Here is a 22296-nt window from a genome sequence, read left to right on the forward strand (position 1 = left end):
GATTCTTGTGACAGTGCAGGCGTCTCATTTAGAGGTTGTTATTGTTAGTTTCAAATGACGGTGTCCAGACACCAGTATCTCTGGATACTGCATATACATATAAATAAATGCGACACACGTGTCTCCATCTGAACGCGCCCATTCGTTTATGTGTAAATGCAGCCTCTGGAGACACCGGTAACTCGTGTGTAACGGGTCTTACCGTTCCAAAGTGATTTCGATGCCACAATGCCAAAAGAATCTGTAATTTCTCTACCTAATAATATTTTAACAATTTAGCAATATCGATCAGTGATTAGGTACAAACTATTTACAAAAAAATCATGTTGCTTCGCACTCACATACAATTGTCTGTGTTTGTTGGGTGTTATTATTAAATACTTATCTTACGATACATTGTTCATTGCACATTTTTAGTTCGACATATTATAAGTAAACATAAACATCGCTTAAACTGTAATGTTTTACCTAAGCACACTTTAAATTAACTTTTTCCCCGCCAAATTTTATTACCGAATATCACATCGCTAATGAATCTCTGTATGGATCAGACTTCTGCCCTAATGACGTAACGTATTTTCTTAAAACGGCATAGATAGAGCATATTATTATTATAAATAAGGTACATATTTCATTATCAAATGCATTTGTATTTTTACTGTAGTTTACATTAATTTAGACCCTACATAATAAATTGAGATTTATCAATGATTTCATTTTCAAGTAAACATAACTCTAGCTATAGACAGCTTGGGCACTAAATTATGAGATACGATGGTAGTGCTTACTGGCGAATAGTGCAGGTAGGCTGTGAAAATACGACATAAATAGTGCACACTAACCAGTCAGTTATATTTATTTGCTTTCATTTAACTAAAAATACAAATTGCAGATGATGTTAGTCAGTTTTTTAAATTCAAGTTAAACCCTGCTTAAGCCAAACCATAATAAGGGAGATAGACTGTGGAGATTGTAGGTATGTACCTATACCAATTAAACAATTTAATAGTTTCACAGCGTATCTAATTCTATTACTTACGGACGGAAAATGTTGGCGATAACTGTATTGCATTGTAATTCAAACACACATTTGAAAAAACATGATAGTATAACAGACGTGGGAATCGAATGTGAGATCTCGCGGGTTCCGAACTCTGCCACTCGTCTACTGCTGGTCTATGTGTAACTCTATTCCAACTACATAACATTTGTTCATTTTTATTCTTGTTCCGAGATAACTACGATAACATCTGAATCAATTCTATAAGTAGGTATATAGGTAATATATGGCCGTTATCCAAACTGAAAATTTTCTGAAACACCTGCGATGCGTGCGCAAAGCTACTAACACTTTTTAAAAAATAATGTCTAACTGTAATAATATTATATTTTATTATAATTATTGTTGACTTATAATGTTGCGTTTATATCAATAATGTAACGTTTGGCTCGTAATCAGTGTTACCAACCGTACTATAATTATAGTACAATACCTAGTATAATTTTTAATCCTCTAAAAATGTAAAATACTATAATTTTACGCAAATATGCCAAAAATACCATAATTTTGAAGGATTCGAGCCGAAACATGTTCCTGTACTATTGGTAGTTGTTTCAGAATTAGTATAATTTTTACCCATCTGTATTATCAACTAAGAAAAAAATGGCAACACTGGTTCATATGCATTTGATTAGGTATATGTTTTTATGCTTTATATTTATTATTAATATGCATCTATCTATGCCTTTCTAAAAATTGTTGCATTAAAATACGATCCTCACTTTACGGCATCAAGTCTGTATACGACGACGACGCCATTCCGTCTTTCTGGTCAAACCAGACCATCGGTTTAACGTCCGTGGATTGCCTCTCCTGTCAGATCAGCTGAACAGGAGGCACACTATGCAGAGGCTGCGGAGCACCGAGTCCCTGATGATGGAGACTCTGGTGTGACATACCCTGATGTGACAAGGCCTGGTGAGACATACCCTGATGAGACAAGCCAGGGTGCGATAATCCTTGGTGCATCATTGCACTATGGTGATGATGAAGCGACGCTGCATGCTGGTGTAGGGGATGCAACGAGGTATTATTCTCTAGTAGTTTTTCCTTGTGGTTGACTTCTTCGCGTTTTTTCACTTGTTTTCGTTCTTTTGCACGTCTGTTTTGGAACCAGATCTTGACCTGGCGCTCTGATAGTCCAAGGTTTGCGGCCAGTTCAGCTTTGCGTCTAATCGTAATATATCTGCTATAGTGGAATTCCTTTTCCAGCTCGAGTCGCTGGTGATCAGTGTAGACGACGCGGTATTTGTCTTTCGTTCGAGTTTTACCTGTGAAAGAGAAAAAAGAACATTTTTAGTCTTGCATTATTCAGGTAGGAATAGAATATAATAACAGCTGTTATGAATCCTACAAGAGGTATTGATGGAAAATAACCATCTTTACCTAATAAGGAAGTCGTCTAAAATTAACTAGTGTGTAGGTACATGAGCATTGTCTGGATAGGTTAAAACAATGCCTATACCAACCCCTAAAATTTCGTTATGTACGTACCTACATATATATAATACGTATGTATATAGCAGTGGCGAAGAGTGAAGGTAGGCTGTGAAGATTCGACATAAATACCGCACACTAAACTTCAGCCATAATTTTCGGTTTTCATTGAACTAATTACAAATTACAGATGTTATACATAGGTTAGTTATTAAAATTTAATTAACCCTTGCCCAGATCAAACCATAATAGTTGTGGCATGCTTTGCATTATATCTGATAAAAAATATAATATTTCACACTTTGTCAGTCATACTTATTTGTTTTCATTGAACTAAGAATACAAATTGCAGATTTTTTTTAAATCGATTTAACTCTATACAATCAAACAATAATAAATAATATATATGCTTATATCTATAAAATTATGTATGATTTAATGGCATCATTTTAGATATTTTATAGACAGAACAATATTTTTTATCTAATATGGTTTAGTTTAGGCAGATTAAATTTAATTTAAAAAAAACTCTGCAATAGTATTCTTAGTTCAATGAAAACAAATAAGTGTAACTGACAAAGTTTACTTGGCAGTATTTATGTCGCATGTCCACAGCCTACCTCCACCCTCCGCCACCGGTATATAGTAGAAAAGTACATATCGAATTACAATTTTTCTATCTGGTATTCACCACATACCTAGGTATTGGTACTAAAAGATATAAATATCGATTCGCTGACAAAGTGTTTTTTTTTCAAGTATGGCTACCGAAATTTATATTTGAGTAGGTATGTGTAGAGTTATAATTAATTATTGTCAAGTTTGTGTGGTGGGGGTAGAAAGAGAATTGTGTTGTAGCACATCAATATTTGATATCATAGAAACAATATTTGGAGGTGGTGAAAACCTAGTGATAACGCATTTTATAGATTATCATGAATTACCACCAAGTGCCTACTATTATAACGCTGAATCTACTAAAGGGATAATCCACTGAATTAATTTATTTGTAAACGACACATGCATCTTGCAATAGGTTGATTAGGTACAATTTTTATACGTAAATAAAAATATACTTAAACACTTATATTTATAAACATACTGTTGGTAGGTATTATAACCTATAACCTCTGTGGATATCTATGGATATATTAATACAAGTGAATATAATTTGATGTAATTTTATGCGAGTCAATCAGGCAAAGAGGCGTATCGGTGTAGTAAAAAGTGAAAAAAAGTGCAAAGATGTAAAATGTACACAATACGCCGCTTTGTAGCGAAGATTAGAATTGACTTATAATACCTACGTATGCAGCAGTAAAAGAAAAATAAAGAAACAAAAGACAAGTTGGACAACAAAATACTAAAAAACCATGAACCGCATCATTTGAATGATTCAATTGACGTATTAAACATGTCGTTGGATAAGCTATTTAAGATATAATGAATAATAACACATGTGTACCTATGTTTTTTTGGTATTATGTACGTATGTTATATTGAATGCCGATATGTATTAAAAATATTAGTATCAAGACAATTCTTTCACGGCGCCCTTTTTTTCCCTCAGTGCCGTCTATCTATACTTAGTACCTATATAGTTCATAACTTTGCACTCTGGCTCTTAGATGAAAATGATGTAATATATTCTAAAATTCTTATTAAGTACTACATAATACATGAATCTAATTTTATGCGAGGTAATCAAGCGAAGAGGCATATATATATATATTAGTGTAATAAAAAGTGCAAAGTTATAAAACGTAAAATCTACTTTTACGCACAAAATGAAATAAAATTCCGTCCAGTCAATAGGTTTTTCAGCCAAAATGGTGTGGTGGATTTGTTTTGTTATTCAGTCATTTTAGATACAGTATTTTCAATTTCTCTACCTTCTTAATACCGAAATCATCGGTGCTATGTGCTTTAAAAAACCGATATTTGAATACCGGGATACCGGTATTCAAAAATTCGGTTTTGCAATTCTTAATTACACAATGTCATCGCTTTAAATCAAAGATCGGAATCAAATATATTATTATTATGTACAACGCGATCATCAAAGTGGAGAATAATAATATTATTCTATGAAAGAGGAAACTGTCTCATTAGGTATAATAAAATCGTCAATAGATATTATATATTATTACATTTTGATTGCATATACAAGATTTTGATTTGGAGTCCACTTTGTTGTCGGATTTTTTTTTTATGAAAGCTGTTTAAAATTTTATCTGACATTTTTATGTTCTAAACAAAACAGGACACACTTTTGAAGTGACATCACAAGAGTTGATATCAGTTATAAATGTGTGCCTACACAGGTAAAGTAGAAGAGTATACAATAAAATTACGTGAAAAGAGATAATGTTGAGGTAAAAAATGATATCAAATTTTTTCAAAGAATTTTGCCGCAGTCACCATAGGCGTAGGTACCAACAAACATAAAAAAAACAATAAATTTAAGATCAAAATTGCGTATTCAAAAAAAATATACTTATATAACATAACGTCATTGAAACTAGAAAAATGTGTAACTCCGTTTTAATCGAAAATTGACTTTGAATGCCATCTAGTGGTCGTTGTTAATATCTACCCGTTTTTGCAGATGATGTAATTCCAAAAAAATGTAACATTGTTAAATCATGGATGACTTAACTCCATAACCATATATTTGTATAGGAAACCATAATGTTTTTTGTCTCTCCTGTAAAGTAGTGTTTTTGGAGTTACACAATTTTCTAGTTTCAACGACGATAATATGTATAATGTTTTTCATAACAACCGCAGGCACGCACTCAAAAAATGGTAATGGGGGGTATCTACGTTACGGAAAATTCTTCATTATAATTTATATTTTTTTTTAATGCAGCGGGAGGGGGCAAGTGACTTTTACCATTTACCCCGCGAACTCCTGCACGCAATAAGTCCAGACAAATGTACTAGCCTGGAGATGAGTTATGGAAAAAGAGCAATGCCCAGCATACACCTTTTAATACCACGCTTATGTACCTACTAAGTATTTGACATGTTTTCCACAATTTATTAGTAGGTATTGTTACAGTAGTTTTATCATATTTTATTCCAATACATTGATAATGTAAGTTACCTATAATTAATTGATGACATTTTATTATGCAGATATGCAATTCGTGTTGCTCCTAGGACGCAATGTGCATTGAGGAATCATAATATCGTCACTGTTCTGGCAGAAGACACTAATTCAAAAAAATGAAATATTGAGTTAGTTATACAAAATGTTCGTTATTTCAAACTTTACCGTCTGGAAACCTTCTTAATAAATAAACAGTCTTTATTTTAAAGTCATCCTTTTTACGATCACTAAATAAACTCACATGATAGACCATTTCAAACATTTTATTTAGACTCTGGACAGTGACAAAATGGTTGAACTCATCACTGATGGTAACGGATATGGCATGAAAAAAAGGAGAAATATCTAATAGATGCTACGAGTACTTGGTCGACTTCGACACGAACAACTTCAAAGTCAAATTACTCAAAACTAGTATTTTCCAGTTAGTGTGTTCTGCCAGAACAGAGACGATATGTACCTATAGGTACATTTTCAATATTCTGACTGCTAAGCACTGTTTTCACGCCGCCCCTGGATTCAAATTTAGCAACCTAATCCACAAGCAAACCAAGGGATTAACCAAGTTCATATCTCAATACTGATAACATGTGCTCGGCATGCACACATTTACGTAAGTCAATAAAACATAGTTGCATACAATTATTATCAACCAACACTGGTAAGAAAAAAAACCCATACCTATACATAAAAGGATTCATATATTTATATTATGTATCTACAACATCACACATCTGCATTTTTGATGACAGTTGCTACAAGAATTTTTATAATCAATCTTGCTTTCAGAAAATACATACCTATCATAGGTATTTCTACTCATTACGATAACATAAGATTCTGTAAAATTCAACAAAATCGACCAAGTACTCGTAGCATCTATTAGATATTTCTCCTTTTTCCATATCCGTTACCATCAGTGATGAGTTCGACCATTTTATCACTGTCCAGAGTCTAAATAAGGTTGGACTACGGCTTCGGACTAGGCTTCGCGTACCAGAGAACTTCCCTTCAACTTCAATGATAATTGATAACATGCGGTAGTACATATCTCTTGGGATGCCGCATGATGTGACCAAAGTGCGCCAACTAAATTTTATTTCAATGATTATTTCTTTGTTCCTTTTCATCCTCAACATTTTATATTATATTTTTAGGCTTGGTTTTCTCAGGGCTTAATTGAATTTTAAAAACTAACCAACACCATCTCTAAATTTTATTGTCATTTCAATGAAAACAAATACGGATGACTGACAAAGTATAATGTGCACTATTTATGGCGGATCTTAATAGCCTACCTGCACCCTTCGCCACTGGTACAACCACATTTCAAAATCTTGATTTCTGAGCGTTATTCTTATGCGTGTCCATCCATGGATTCCATTCCATATAACAGGACTGAAAAGACATGGTGCTTTGCCTGCCCAATTCCTATTTAGATTTTTAGACTCGTAACTTTTTGTTGTTTCAACCACGTATCTCCGTACTTTTCTAAGTACATTCCCCATAACCAGAAGCCTTACAGTAACCGTGTTCATAGTAGTCTAACCACGGATAATTAACCTGCAGCTATAACTACCCGTGCTACCTACGATATACCTACTGTCACATCCACAAGTGGTTATCGAATGCGCGTGGTCCAACGACCATAACTACTAGGATTGTTAGTGCCCTTTTGTGTCATGCCCACAGAACAAATAATAAATAGAATTCCGATAAGCTTATACCTTAGATTATAGAAAAATATAGATGGAGCTATTGCATGTGTTTGTCCTTCAAAACATGACTTGCATGAAAACTTTTTCATGCACTTGCCTCGCCCCCTTCACGCTTCCTCCGCGACCCTTTCATGGGTTATTCGAAAATATGTGTGACAGTGTGCGTGTCGTAGTGTTGCCAGATATCGAATATTTATTCCAATGTTCTAATTTTACAAGCGATGTTTTTATAAATTATATTATGGCAACACTGGCGTGTTGGCTATGCACTTGGTAAAACATTACTCACTAAAATCGACTCATGCGGAGGGCTTGGCTAATACCAATACAATCAATTTTGACGCAGGGTTTTAAAATGTGTGAGTGTCCTACGAAAATGAACCACGCATTATAGACGTGCAATAGTGTGTGTAATACACCAATATTAAATGAGCGTCAATGCAAAAACCCAGAGCAGTTATCAGCATTCGACGTATGACGTATTCTTGATACGTGTTTAAATTTATCCCGTATTCTTCCTTACTCGAGATCGGTTGCCTGCTTCTCCTTACCCGTTAGGTTTTTCAATTCCAATTGTCTCTGAGTTCCCTGGTCATGCCACGTCAGAATACTAAATTAAACATTAGATGCATCAGATGGTCCCAATGCATTACCTACTGCTACGGGTCTTCTACTGACATAGGCCTCGCGTGTCGTGGAATGCCAAAATAAGTGGAGCCAAGCCGTTGATAAAGGTATTCGACATCCAAAATAAATTATCATCAGTCATGAGCTCCTGGCGAAGAATAAGTAATATTGCATTCACCTAAATATATAGGTAGGTATATAGAGGTGCATGTTGGGCATCACGCGAAAGGACCGTAAGAGAAACGAATGGGTTAGGAAGCAGACAAGAGTACGCGATGTAATAGACGTTGCCAAACAGCTGAAATGGAGATGGGCGGGGCACATTGCTCGTCGAAAGGACGGCCGCTGGACAAATGCCGTCATCCAATGGTACCCAAGGGGTACGAAACGGCCACAGGGTCGCCCTAAAAGCCGCTGGATTGACGAACTGGTAAAGTTCGGCGGAAATACGTGGCAGCGAACGACGCAGGACCGAGAGAGTTGGAGAAAGCTTGGGGAGGCCTTCATCCAGCAGTGAATTGACCCCGGCTGATGATGATGAAATATATATTTTTTTCATTCTTGATTTCCCATTGTTTGTGCTGAAATGTTTTTAATTTTATATACATACCTACGACTAACTTGAGTTATGTATTACAAAAATGTTTGTGCTAATTTTGTTCGAGTTATATAGATATAATAGGTAGGTACCTACCATCATAAGGGAATGGGACAACTGGACGCCAGGACAATTGGACGCCGTACTGTTGTAGACACGTATAGGTACATAACGTAGACGAGGAATTAGTTTCTATCTACTACCTAGTAGTTTTAATTCATTTTACTCATAACGTAATGTTTTTTTTATTGCAGATTGAGAATTACCATGCCTACGGCTTTATATAAGAATAAAAAAAAATCTGTAGTCGTCTGAATTTAAACATGTACCTACACGATAGTACCAAACGTCTATTTATTTTCGAATTGCGTGGCGTCCACTTGTCCCGGCGCCAAATCTTCCTAGCCCCCATCATAAATAGTCAGGTGTTCGAATTTAGAATTTAGAACTAAGCTCACAATCGTATAACTACAAAGAATTGAATAATTATGTAAAATGTTAGCACGTGGCGCCCTCACTCGGCGGACAACTTATACTGGTGGATACACACCTACAATGTTTGTATTCACTTCACGTCTCCATATCCATGCGCTGGATCTTTCATTCACTGGACCAACATACCTAAAAAGACGTACAAGGATATTATATAGACGCCCAGCTATGAAATTTTCTCAGTCAGTTAAATAATATGAAGATTAGAAACACATGGTTATAATACCTATTCCAACAGCGATTAGAATTTAATCTACGCGAATTTAATGAAATAATATAATATTAATTTTATGTTTATAATACACATCGGAGCTGCGGTTACGATTGCGCTCATCAAATGAATGACATTACAGCGATTTAATTCCGAGTTTTACAATCCTCTGGAAAGCTGTCCGCCGGCCATAACACCATTAACATTAGCAACTCCGGCGACTACAGCGCGCGGTGCTACTTCGAACTAACAGCGGCCATCTTGCGGAAGAGCGCGGGAAATTTGATACGTCTTGATTGACTACTTTTCTAATAATAAATAAAGTTTATTATTTTTTATAGGTTTGTATTTTTACGCCGAACGGCTATTGTGACCCGTTTTATACGAGAGAAAATTATATGTAGGTAGGTACCTCCCTAAATTTTCAGCGTCATAAGGTATAGGTATTGTTTTGCAACCAAAAATTCCAGGATATAGCAATCTAGGTGAGAATTTCGGTGACGTGAGGTTTGGTCATGGGAATATTACGTGAGGAAAACGAGGAGTTGTTGCACGCCTATCAATCCGCGATGCGGCGACTGGACATCGTGGATTGATAGGCAAGCGTGTGACACCTCCTTGTCTCCTCGCAAAATATCCCCATCTTTGAACCAGCCTGAAAATGTTCATAAAGACTACTATTTCTACCGTTTGTGGTTGTCTACCTGCAGTTATGGATGACAGAACTAAGCTAGACCATGTAATTACCTAATAGTATCTAATCAAATTAGAAGTCCCGCACATTTTCGTGCACGCCAACCGGAGTATTGGAAAGTTTTTTTCTGGGACGCTCTAACATAACTTTTGAAGAGTCTCTCTTGTTCGTTACGGTAACGTATAGTGGCGTAGAGTGGAGGTAGGCTATTGAGATCTGACATAAACAGTGCACACTAAACTTTGCCAGTCATACTTATTTGTTTTTATTAATCTAAAATACAAATTGCAGATAGTGGCGATTAGTTTTTAAAATTTAATTAAATCCTGCTAAAACTAAATCATCGTAATGGAGGCAGGCTGTGGAGATCCGACAAAAATAGTGTAGGTACACGTCAGATTTACCAGTAGGTACAAATTGCAGGTGGTGTTGAATTCATGTTACCCCTACTTTACCAAATCATAGTAGATAAAACATATTATTCTATCTTTAAAATATGATGACGAATATTTTTTGTCTGTTAATTATTATAGCTTAGTTTATGCAGGGTTTAATAGAATTTTAAAAACTAACACCATCTGCTATTTTGTATTCTTAGTTCAATGACAACGAATAAGTATGACTTGACAAAGTACCTACTACTAAGTAGGTACTACAAACTATGCACTAATTATGTCGGATCTCAACAGCCTACCTTCACCTTTTGTCACTGTGGCATGTCCAACAAGGGGAGACATGGATCGGGCTGCAAAATATAAATTATTATATTCTGCCCAAATATTCAAAATGATATGTCAACTCAATGTATAAACAAACCCTAATTATTCCGGATAACCTGGGTTCTACCATGCGTCATGCCTGTATAAATTGAATACACATATAAAACAACCGAATACCTATATATAAGTGGCGAAGAGTGGCTTTTGGAAAGAGGTAGGCTGTGGAGATCTGATAAAAAGAGCACACCTATTAGGTATACTTACGAGAATAGTACGATATTTACTACTAATGAATAGGTACACACTAATAAATGACAACGACACACTAATTCAACGAAACTTCAAAAACTCATTGACGCCATAAAAATGAGCGATGTGTTTAAAGTACGTATTTTTCAAAACATTTATACACATCAAAAATCATTAGATAAAATGGTACTGTTCGGTTATACCGGAGGCAGCGGAAAACGCATTTTGAAAATAGCCGATAAACTGGATTATTTGTTAGGTTAACCTAACCAAACCTAACCTAACCTAACCTAACCTAACCCAACCTAACCGAACCTAAACTAACCCAAACTAACAAATAATCCAGTTTATCGGCTATTTTCAAAATGCGTTTTCCGCTGCCTCCGGTATAACCGAACAGTACCGATAAAATTTATTTTTATTTTTATAAACAATCTATAATTGTTTATTAATATTCGATTAAACACTGTTGAAATTATTTTTTTTATTATCTAATTATTAATGATTTTGGACAAAGTGCGCAGTCATGACAACAATATTATGCGCGAATGTTTTAGGCTCTGCGATAGGAGCTTACCTTATTTAATACAAATCAACAGACTTGCTGAGGTTACGAGATGTAAAGTCCATACGAAAAATATTCAGAATTATTTCACACATAATCGGAAATTTATTTACGTCAAGATAGATGGCGCGCTGTGGTATATTTTTTTAATACCTTTGCAGATTGTTTTGTAAACTGTCTCGTTGGCAAAATAAATTATTTTTATAGAACATAAAATTTAATAATGAAGTGATTAAGTATATAAATATGTCAATATGCAATTAAAAAATATTTTTCTTAAGAAGATAGGCTTTAAATAATCGCCTAGTATGGAGTCTTCGCCACTGCTATATATTAACAATACCCTCTCTCTAGTACCTAGGTACAACGCTCGGCATGAGACGTTGAGTCTACGAGTTTGCTCGTGTAGTATGGGTTAACAAATTTGATGTAAATATGTCAATATTATTTGGAAAATATGCCAATACAATATTCCGTTCATTCACAATATAAAAATGACGTTTTCTTTCGCAGTCAATAAATAAAGCATCAGTCAGAATAGCGGCAAATAATAAATTTACGAGCTTTATCGGTGTTATCAGTCGTCATAAATAAGGCGATCTCTTTGATGGTGTGGCAAGTCCTCCGAAATCCGATAACGCTAATCCCGAGGCAATTGTGTGATATCAGCGGTGTTATCACACCTATCACTTATTATCAGTTATCCATCATGCCGCAATTCAAACGAGCCGACATTTCACCAGGTCTCTCCCCACGTTTTATATAAGACAGCGGCGTAGGTAACTACCTCATTGCAAGAGCATCTATCTACCTATCAAGGCCCAACCTGAAAATGGATACAATCCAATAGAATGATTTTATAGTATACTTACCTAGTAAGTTTATACGAATTCAACTTTATTTATTTAAGAAAACAAAACATTTTGGACATAACAAATCTAAATTCAAGACGTACACAACATGAGATTTACAAGAGAGAAGAGAATACTTATCGGGCTCCGCCCCCCTAGGTCACTCAGATGATGGTTACTTAAACCCTGAGGGCTAAAATTATTAAACATGGAATATGCTTTGCCTACTGATTCTTTGAATGCTGGTTGTTCAAATTCGAAAGAAAATTTATTTTTCAATGTAACCGAATCCAAAGGATTCAAACAATTTTACATTTCTGAAAATTATTTAATTACAATAATAAAACTAAACAAGTAATAATAACAGACGAACAATACGTCGCACAAATAATCGGCGCGCGCAAGTAATCGGGCGAGGCGCACGCAGGCCGCGGGCGGGCTGCGCATCTATAGTTATTCTACGTATATTTTTCGTAACGCTTTTGCGTTGGAGATCACGAGTAAAACATGTTCCATGTTAAAACATACTAAAATACAATTTTATACAGAAAAAATTAAATTTCGAATACAAAATACACAGCATGTCACCAAAAATATCTTCGTGGCCAATCATGGCTGCGACCACGTTGATCATGAATAATAATTGACAGACGCATGTACCTAAATGAAAATTCATCAGGACACCAGGATTGGAAACCATCCCTTTCGATAACAGGCAAAAGTGTTTCAAGAGCGACCTACGAGATTCAAGAGAGTGAAAAGTAAGCATGCCTTGTAGAAAGGCAGTCGGAAAGTAATCATTGTTATAAAATAAACTTATAGGAAACCTTATACATTCAGTCTTCGAATCCCACCAATGACCGGCCCTGCATGTAATTACTATTTGATGTTGACAATTTCTCACAACAAGCGCTATAGAGACTGTGAGTCTGCTGTTGTAAATATAGTAACAGCACAACGGTGGTGAAGGGTAGAGGTAGACTGTTAAGATCCAACATAAATAGTGCACATTAAACTTTGTCAGTTATCCGTATTTTCTTTTATTGAACTAAGACTACAATTATTTACAGATGGTGTTGGTTAGATTTAAAAAATTCAATTCAACACTGCGAAAACCGAGCCATAAATAATAGTCAAAAAAATAACCGTCGGATCTTTATATCGGACAGTTTAGAGACGGCTAACTTATTGTAACAATTATAGTACCTCGATACATATCTAAATATTATAAACTACCACCGATAACCGCCTTGTGTATAGAATAGACCCACAGAAGGAAAAGAGATTCCATGACGGTGTGATTTGATTTAGATCTTTAGCAAATTATTGACTATCACTCAATAATGACAATTCTCATTGAGCAAACCTTGTCTTGCTTATACCTTATACGAGTACTAAGATTTCCTAATTTGAGTGCAAGATTATCTACTGCCAGTTTTTATACTGAATAGTTAGTAGTACCTAGAACACGCGGGTATTACACAATTAGGATGAGTAGGTATACTTATTATATAAGTACATTAAGCAAGTTACCCAAAAAAGTTTGAAAACTACTGAATTACACCGGTATTTTAAGCGAGATATAAAAGCAATAAATAAAATAAAATTATTTAATTGAAATTTGCATATTAAAATTATAATTTCTTGTGGTGAGGGATTTCTTATTAAAATTTGATATGCATGATAATGACGGTTCTATTTCGGTAGGCTTATTCGGTCAATATTAATCAATATGTCAGTTAGCAGTCAGTTTTGCGAGAGCTGTCATAATAAAAATTAATAAATAAATAATTTTATGTCTTGGCTATGATTTATCGCCTCCATATAACGTAATGGCAACGTCGTCTCACTGCATTAAGATCGCATTATTTTTCGAATGACAACAAAATCATAAAAATATACCTAGACGATTTTCATCTTAATTTATAATTTATTGACCACACGGTACATCATGGTATGATTCAAATACACTGGAGTCATTCTACAGTGGCACCATGGTAGGCCGGGAGATCTACACTGGGGTGGTTGAAAAAGTGTAGAAAGAAATACAGCACCCCCGAAGCTAAGCCGGGTCGCACATCATTACTCGTATCGACTGTTCGACACGTCGAATATTGTGTCGATATGATTTTATTGGTATTCACAAAACACATATACCTACCTACCTACCTAATTTAACGTAGGTACACAATATCTCTAAACACCTGACTTAAGGGGTCAATTAAAAAAAAATATCCATTATAATTAATTAAGTATTGATTTTTTAGACGCGGGAGGGGGTGGGTTTAAGAAAATCCAGCAGGTGCCACGGACTCCAAATTTACCCCGCCTACTATTTTAAGTGTCACGTCGCATTAAACATATACCTCACCACCGCACTTTACTGGGTACATTCCTCATTTACAGACACTCCGCAGTATAGTGATAATCACCTTCTGCAATTATAATTAATGATGCTCACTTACTTTTGGCGCATCCACGCGTGGTTATCGATATCGAAGATGTTGGATTATCTTTTAGACATGTAGCATTAGAATATTAATGCAAACAAAGAATTCAATTGCCAAAGTACCACGGGTCTTCCAGTGGCCACAAGACGTGTCATACAATGCTAAGACAAGTGAGGCCAACCCCTTTAGAAGGCTGTTACAGCGACAATCGTCAAAATATCCAATTCATGTAATAAATTTGTATTCTACCCCGATATTTGCAGCAGTTCGGTGGAGCTACACTCGAACCGTAGGTACCATACCAAACGCCTTCATCCGTTAAGCGTTTCGTTGATCTTTACTTGTAGGTATACTGATAGTTGGGAAACTGGTAAATGCTGTATACATATCGCATCCAGCCTAAATACCCAAAATAAGACAGCAGAGGAGATAAAAATCAGCCTTATCACCGGGAATAAATGCTGGCATGCCTACAAGCGACTGGTGGGGTCGAAAATTCTAGGCCGAAGAAGTAAACTTCTAATATATAAAACAATTATAAGGCCAGTGGCCACTTATGGCTTGGTGCTTAACTCAAATCGAGGAAAACAAATTAGCTGTCTTCGAGCGCAAAATACTCCGAAAAATCTTTGGCCCACGTTGGAAAATGGGAACTACAGAATAAAAATGAACCACGAGTTGGAAGAGCTGATTGAACAACAAACAATCATAAGATTTTCTAAGTCCCAAAGACTACTGAAGTTAGAGCGCCAAGGATCATGACGAAGTAGCTACCCCAACGGAAGAGACTCAGAGGCCGTCCAAGAAGGAGATGGGCTGACGCCGTAGAAGTGGACTGCCTTCATATAGGAAGACCCGGTAACTGGAGAAGTGTGGCGAGAGACCGGAGTGAGTGAAGAGCGGTTGTGGAGGAGGCCAAATCCCACCCCGGGATGTAGCGCTGTGGAAGAAGTATACATATACCTTTATACCTACATACTTCCATAATGTGGCCACTGGCCAATGTACCTACCTGCCTACCTACTGAAGTTTTCTGGTTTTAATACCACACAGAACTTCTTGATTTTTCACATTCGACGGACATATTTTATCACCTTGCCAGTTCAGGGAATTTTGACGATAAATCTATACAGTCACATCTTCAAGGTTTCACCTCTACGTGATGATACATTTTAACCATTAAATTACATACATGTGTGTAATAGAAAATGGATAACTAATTATCTAACTATATAAGAACATAACCCATATTTTCGCTGATAAACCGATTTATTATAGGTATTAGGTATCTACATATCTCTAAAAACATTTTTTAAAAAATCATAATATAATAGGAACTAACGTAAAACTTGTAACAAAGCTTCACGATAATAAGTGCACACAAAAGAAAACATTACTAACAAATGGCTACTGAATAATATAAAAGCCCATATATATTAAGTACTTATGTAATCTTCTACCTGTCAATACATGGGCGTTTCAAATTAGCTGTTCAATAATGCACGAGAATAGTCCACAAACAAAAGCTTTGAGTAATGGGACTACCGATAGGGAAGGCGGATCGGCGATCACAACACATCTCGAGAAAAACCGATTTACCAATAACAACAAGACACATAATTTGTCAGATATGTCGATTTAGCTGTCAGCTTTATAAATATTTATGCACCCTCGTCACAACTAGGGTTGGCACAATTTCATCTCGAGCTATATAATTATTTTCGTAGGTATCTGATTGACGTTTGAGCATTTAAAATTGATTTCTGAATAGTTAAAACCCCACAGTTTCTGTCATGACATGATACGTAGCCTAACACAAATCTTATCTTAACGTTATCATCTTCAAATTTGATGCTGGTAGTATGAGATCAAATCCTTTCAAAATTTAGCTGCCTACTTACCTACGTAAGTTGCCTAGCAAAGAACCTCCTATCTATGTCTCTACACTGTCTATTCTACTACTCTTTACTATTCCCTGTTGGAGTAAATCATCCTTCTTATTGCAGAAAATATAGTCGAAGTATGTAGTTTCTCTGCGCTTTGGGATAGCTATACTTTGTCAGCAATCAGCCCTCATCGCATACTAATGGAGCAACATCTCGAAAGTATAATTTATATGTCTGTATGTGGTATCAAAAAAATGTGCTTCGCAGGGTGGACGAGAAAGTGAAGATGATCTAGCTAGCCTCTAGAACTGCATCAGACATAGCTGATGGTGAGTGACATTGAAATGATCTTTATAATTTGGTACCTACTATCCAGGTAGTATGGTAGCAGTGCAGGCGACTCATTTTCTTGGTATCGTTACTTTCAAGTGACACCAGCGTCCAGCACCGTTGCATAATGATTTCGTCGTGGCCGCAATGCCAGATGAATCAATCCTTCCTCTACCTGATATTTGTTCGATGCCATCTTTTATCAGGTTGAACAATAATTGCGGTCTTTGATAAATTGACAAGTACTCGCAGTAGGTATATTAACTCAGTTAAAAATGATAAATAAAAGTTAAATCAATTGATATTGTATGATGTAATTCCTTGGTAAAACTTTCTAATATTCTTTTCCTTTTTTGTCATATTATATCCGTTATCGAATGCCAACGATGAGTTCGACCATTCTTCCCCTGTCCATCGCTATTATAAATAGGAATGAAATGCCTAGCTAAAACCAATCTCCAGGTTTTGTGACAGGACATCCTTTTTCTACCAGGGTCTCGCTTACCGGAGATCTTCCCTTGAATGATGCAGAGGTTGATATCTCTCGAGATGCCGCATGGTGTCGCGCTGATATTTAGAGTCCGGCCAATGATAACAATAATGTAGCTAGTAGGTACCTATTGCCCGTTAGGTGTAGCCATTGAAACCCTGACACGACAAAGAAGATTGTGTCTGTGTCATAATTATAATTTAATGCTACTATATTATAACACATCGGTTATGCGACATCCTAAATTAGTACATACCTACATGAATATTATTTCTGGTAGGTATACATTAATAAAAAATAGCTCATGCCATATTTCGCAATAGTATTTCAATTTAAATATAATTATTGAGTTTGAAATCAACTTTGGCAACCCTGCATGACGTAGAGCATTGAAAGCTCGTTCGCGATTATTTGAAAGCAGAAAGCTTGACAGGAAGACAAATGCTTTTGTTCGGCTTGGAGAAATGATGGTCACTTGTCACCACATTACATGCATTCATCATCATCACCATGACTTCTTTAAAAGTTCACACTTCAACACTTCAATATGACACAAGTCAAGCAGAAGAAATTTGCCTATTGTTATTTAAACTTTCAACAAGTACCTCCTATGTATACCTAGAAATTTATAAAGAAATAAAAAATGGCACACTACGGTATCACCTTTGAGAGAGATTAGCACAATTTTATGAAACAGGTAGGTAGGTAGATACCTACAAGTTATTAATACCTACATATCACACAGAATCATGAATTTTATTCTGTCGTAGGTATGTACCTATGTGTTTAACGTGTGAAAATAGATAGGAACCAAAATATACCTGTCTACGATTTTGAAATATGTATCTGCATTTTGATCAGCGACTTCTTCATTTTTAAATTGCTGTACGCACAGTTTTTCAGCTACTTTTATCTATTCCGTTATAACTTAAAAACTACTGAACCAATTTTAATGAACACAAATTGTGTTCTTATAATATTATATTGATACAATTTTCTCTTATTCTTCAGACTTCTGCGTGAGTGCAAAGATATTCCTCACGACTTTCCTTTGAAATGAATCCAACATTCGTGTTAGATTTTTTTTCAATCTTTCTTGCCATTTTGGGAACATTCATTAATTATTCAAGAATGAAAACCTAACCTAACTTAACCTAACCTAATCTAACAAATAATACAAGTACATATATCGGATATTTTCAAAATTTGTTTGCCGCTGGCTTCCTGTAAACCGACAAGAACCCAGTTTTCTGCTTCTTATTTGTCGGGTGCTTTGTTGATGATTTTGGATCATGCCCTGAATGATTTGGCGGTCTGACAACCTTGTCCATGGTTTCGTACCACCACTCCCGGTATTTAACAGTTAGCAAGGCCAGGTGTAATTCTTGATCATTTGGTCATGCCTGAAGGCAGCCCCAATCAATTTTCGAGTTCTCTCTGGAATTGCCTCTTCCTGTATCTACCTAATGCCAAAACACAGTCCGCGTTGAGAAGACGGGCCAAGAAACCGATGTTATGCCACACGTCATGTTTGGGTACACACGATGCAAAAACTAGGCTTAAATCCATAAAAAGCTTTATGGTAACAACGTCACCTCTGACTCTGTCACTATCGGAAGTACGACCGATTGTTCGCACGGGAATCTGAATTAGCCTCCAAGAGCACCAAATATTGGATAAGTCTAGCAGAGCATTTCATAAAACTTCGTTAAGAATCATTTTATTAAAGACATGTAAATAATTTTAATTGATTAATCATGGATTAATGAAGTTGGCGACTTTTCTGTTGTCATTTCCGGATAGGTACATAGTGGAAATACTAGGTATATGAAGTATATAGAATATGTATAATATGTAGAAATAGATAATGGCCCCACCAAAGTACCAGTATTTTAATGACTAGAAAGGTCTCGGGAGAAGTTATCCAAGACTGCACTCAAGTTTGCTTTGACTGAATTTACATAACATTAAAAATTTTAAAAAAATGGTAAATACAAAAACTATTACAAAGCACACGCAGCAAAATTTATAAGTGCAACAAAATTGGCCTATGTGGCGACCAGGTCTGGTGATTCGATGTCTCCAACAGCTGGTTTAACTGACTTGAGCAGCTCTTCCCTCTCCGTACACATTTTAGGATATTCCCATAGGATGTACCCAAAGGACAACAGCCAGCTTTTTTTTGAGTAGGTAAAGAATTCATCGAATCGTGTTTATGAAATTGGCAACATGAACATGGCAATGTCCATTTCTTTACCAGTTATTTACCAAATTCGTTATTATCAACGATTTATTTTCATCTGTCTGTCATTTTTACTAATGGCCAATCAAGACTCAGAAGTGTTGGGAGTTTGACAGTTTTACGATATCTGATGGCTGGGCAGTAAAAGAAAAGCATGCATCACATAATCAATATAGACAATATAGACACGCGGCTTGGGAGAAATTGGGAACGTCTCACAGTAGATATTCGACCTTTCGCATTTTAGACTTGTTTGAGATCGAAATGAGGAAATCAAAAAATACGCGTGCGTCAACTGGATAGTTATAAGGACGATTGCACTTAGGAACCTAACCTATCTAAATACCGATTACGAGTACATAGGTCAAGCACGCACACATACAAATGATTTCGGAGAGGTCTAAATATTATGTAAATATAAAATATATTTTTTTATTGATGGAAAAACTAACAGGTGCCATTTACGTTCCCCACTTACTACTTATAGCTTCTCATCGCTTCAACGTGAAATGTACTGCATCTTTCCAGGTAGGTACCTACATTCCCCATACCCAGATATTCAGCACTTTTAGTGAGCCCAGCGATAAATACCTGACCGGCAGGTACAGCTACCTAAGAGTTATTGTGAGGTGTTGCATCAACAAATGATTATCGAATGCACGTGGCTTATCGTTTACAATTATCATTTGGTTCGTTTGTGTCATCCGCGATGTCTTGTCGAATATTAAAACATTGTGATGACCTAGATAGTTGTACTAATTTATGAGTGCTACGGGTACCTATTTCGTGACGTAGAATGCCTTTCGAAGGCTGTTGGACAGCCAAAACATTCAGGTCACGATGAGGTTCAGACGAACGACGAAGTATTTATTATTACATTCACCTAAATAATTTATATTTTGTTCGTTCCCGTTGAAGGGTTTGCATCAGCTACTTTGAGAAAGACAGAAAGGACTAAGACCAACTCTCTCGGATTTCGTAGTACCTAGTGCAATACCCAGACTACTTAACATGAATGATTTGAGAGGCCTTCGTCTAGCAATTGACTGGTAGTCAAGTGGCTAATAAATGATGTCGATGTAATTAATTTATAATCTTGTTGATCCAATATTCAGGTAGCTGAATATGTACTTGCTTATCTAGTTATAGTAATTGGAATACCTCCATGACACTGACAGACGAGGAACAGGTTTTGCAGCACTTGGGTGAAAGTTACTTGGGCAGGTTTATTTTAATCGGCGTTTGCAATTATTATTGATTGGCTGGTATGAAAAGGGTGTGGAGCTGGAGACTGGTAGTAAATAGGTATTTCATATTTTTATACATGTATATAATAGGTACCTACTTACCAGTGGCGTGCGATCACTTTTGCTTGTAGAGATTGGGTTGAAATATACGCATAGGTATATTGTCTAGTTAGGGTTTTGTACCTAACTAATTGAATCTTCGTGGGCGACCGGTGGAGGAGTATGATATGCACGGCCCCCACGAAGGGGGGGCTGACAGGGCTCTATAGCCTGGGGGCCCAACGAGGCGGGTCGACCAATAATTAAGCGAGATAAACACGTCACGAATTTGCTTTTTGATATTAAATGACTGAATGAATATTAACATTCAATAAGTGGATTTATTTAAAAATACAATTATACGAAAATATACACACGTCAACACAGTAGACACAGGATTAGATAAGTATCAGTGGCATAGGGTGCATGTTTGAGATATCTAAGTAGGTATGCTGTGGTAGGTAACTGAAAGAAAGTCCTAAGACAGCCATATTTACGGGACTTGAATTTGAATTTTGTTCATCTTCAATATTTTTCTGAAAAGAAAATATTATATTTTTACCTTTTTACAATACTTACCTAGATATTACACTATAAAAATACAATAGACACTGACATAGATATAAAAAATTAGGCAGTATCGAACCGCGATTCGAACTAGGGGTAGTGAATTCTACTGTCTCCGTTGTTCAGCATTTTATCAAAGGGACCGTTTCGCATCGAGTAGATACAGCGTGAAAAAAATAATGAATAGATATACTTTGTAAACATGTCAGGATTTTATACCTATAGCCTCAGGTTTTGATATTGTATGCGTGTTTTTTACAAAACGTGTGTAATTATTGAATTTTCCAAATTGGTTTAAGCCGTTGTTTGGTTGTGTACAATACTTCCCTATAGCTCGTTGCGTATTAATGGAATTGCTACATGCCGTCTGGTTCACCAACTTGACAATCAATTTATAAATACATACCCACAGACGATGTCGTTGGCAAATGTTTGTAGAATATAAAATGAAGTTTTATTTAGGTATGCAATAGTATAGTAGTGATAGATAGTATGAAAGCAATTATTTTTTTGTATTATTAAGAAGGTATCTATGCTTTAATTGATAATTGCCTAATAGGTATGGAGTCTTTGCCATTGAATCATATTATTGACTGTGTCCGGTATAACTATAATGTACTTATGTTAAATCTGGACATAAACGCCTTTTACATTTTCAGCACTAAAATCCATCTCTCAATCGACTCGTTGGAAATGCATAGATACGGTA

The 22296-nt window shown here is 35.9% G+C and overlaps 1 protein-coding gene across 1 annotated transcript in view; it reads right to left on the reverse strand.

The window, feature by feature from the left end:
• Positions 1-364: 364 nt before the first annotated feature.
• The window catches only part of cad (caudal type homeobox), a 68876-nt gene continuing 46944 nt past the window's right edge, over positions 365-22296 (reverse strand). Inside the window, exon 2 of the mRNA XM_085958505.1 lies at positions 365-2331. Within this exon, the coding sequence (XP_085814631.1) occupies positions 1877-2331 (455 nt within the window). The 3' untranslated portion in view covers positions 365-1876. The remainder of the gene's footprint in view (positions 2332-22296) is intronic.

Source organism: Rhyacophila brunnea, unplaced genomic scaffold (assembly GCF_057557595.1).
Source record: "Rhyacophila brunnea isolate RB1 unplaced genomic scaffold, BYU_Rbru_1.0 scaffold_8, whole genome shotgun sequence".
Classification (NCBI taxonomy): Eukaryota; Metazoa; Arthropoda; class Insecta; order Trichoptera; family Rhyacophilidae; genus Rhyacophila; species Rhyacophila brunnea.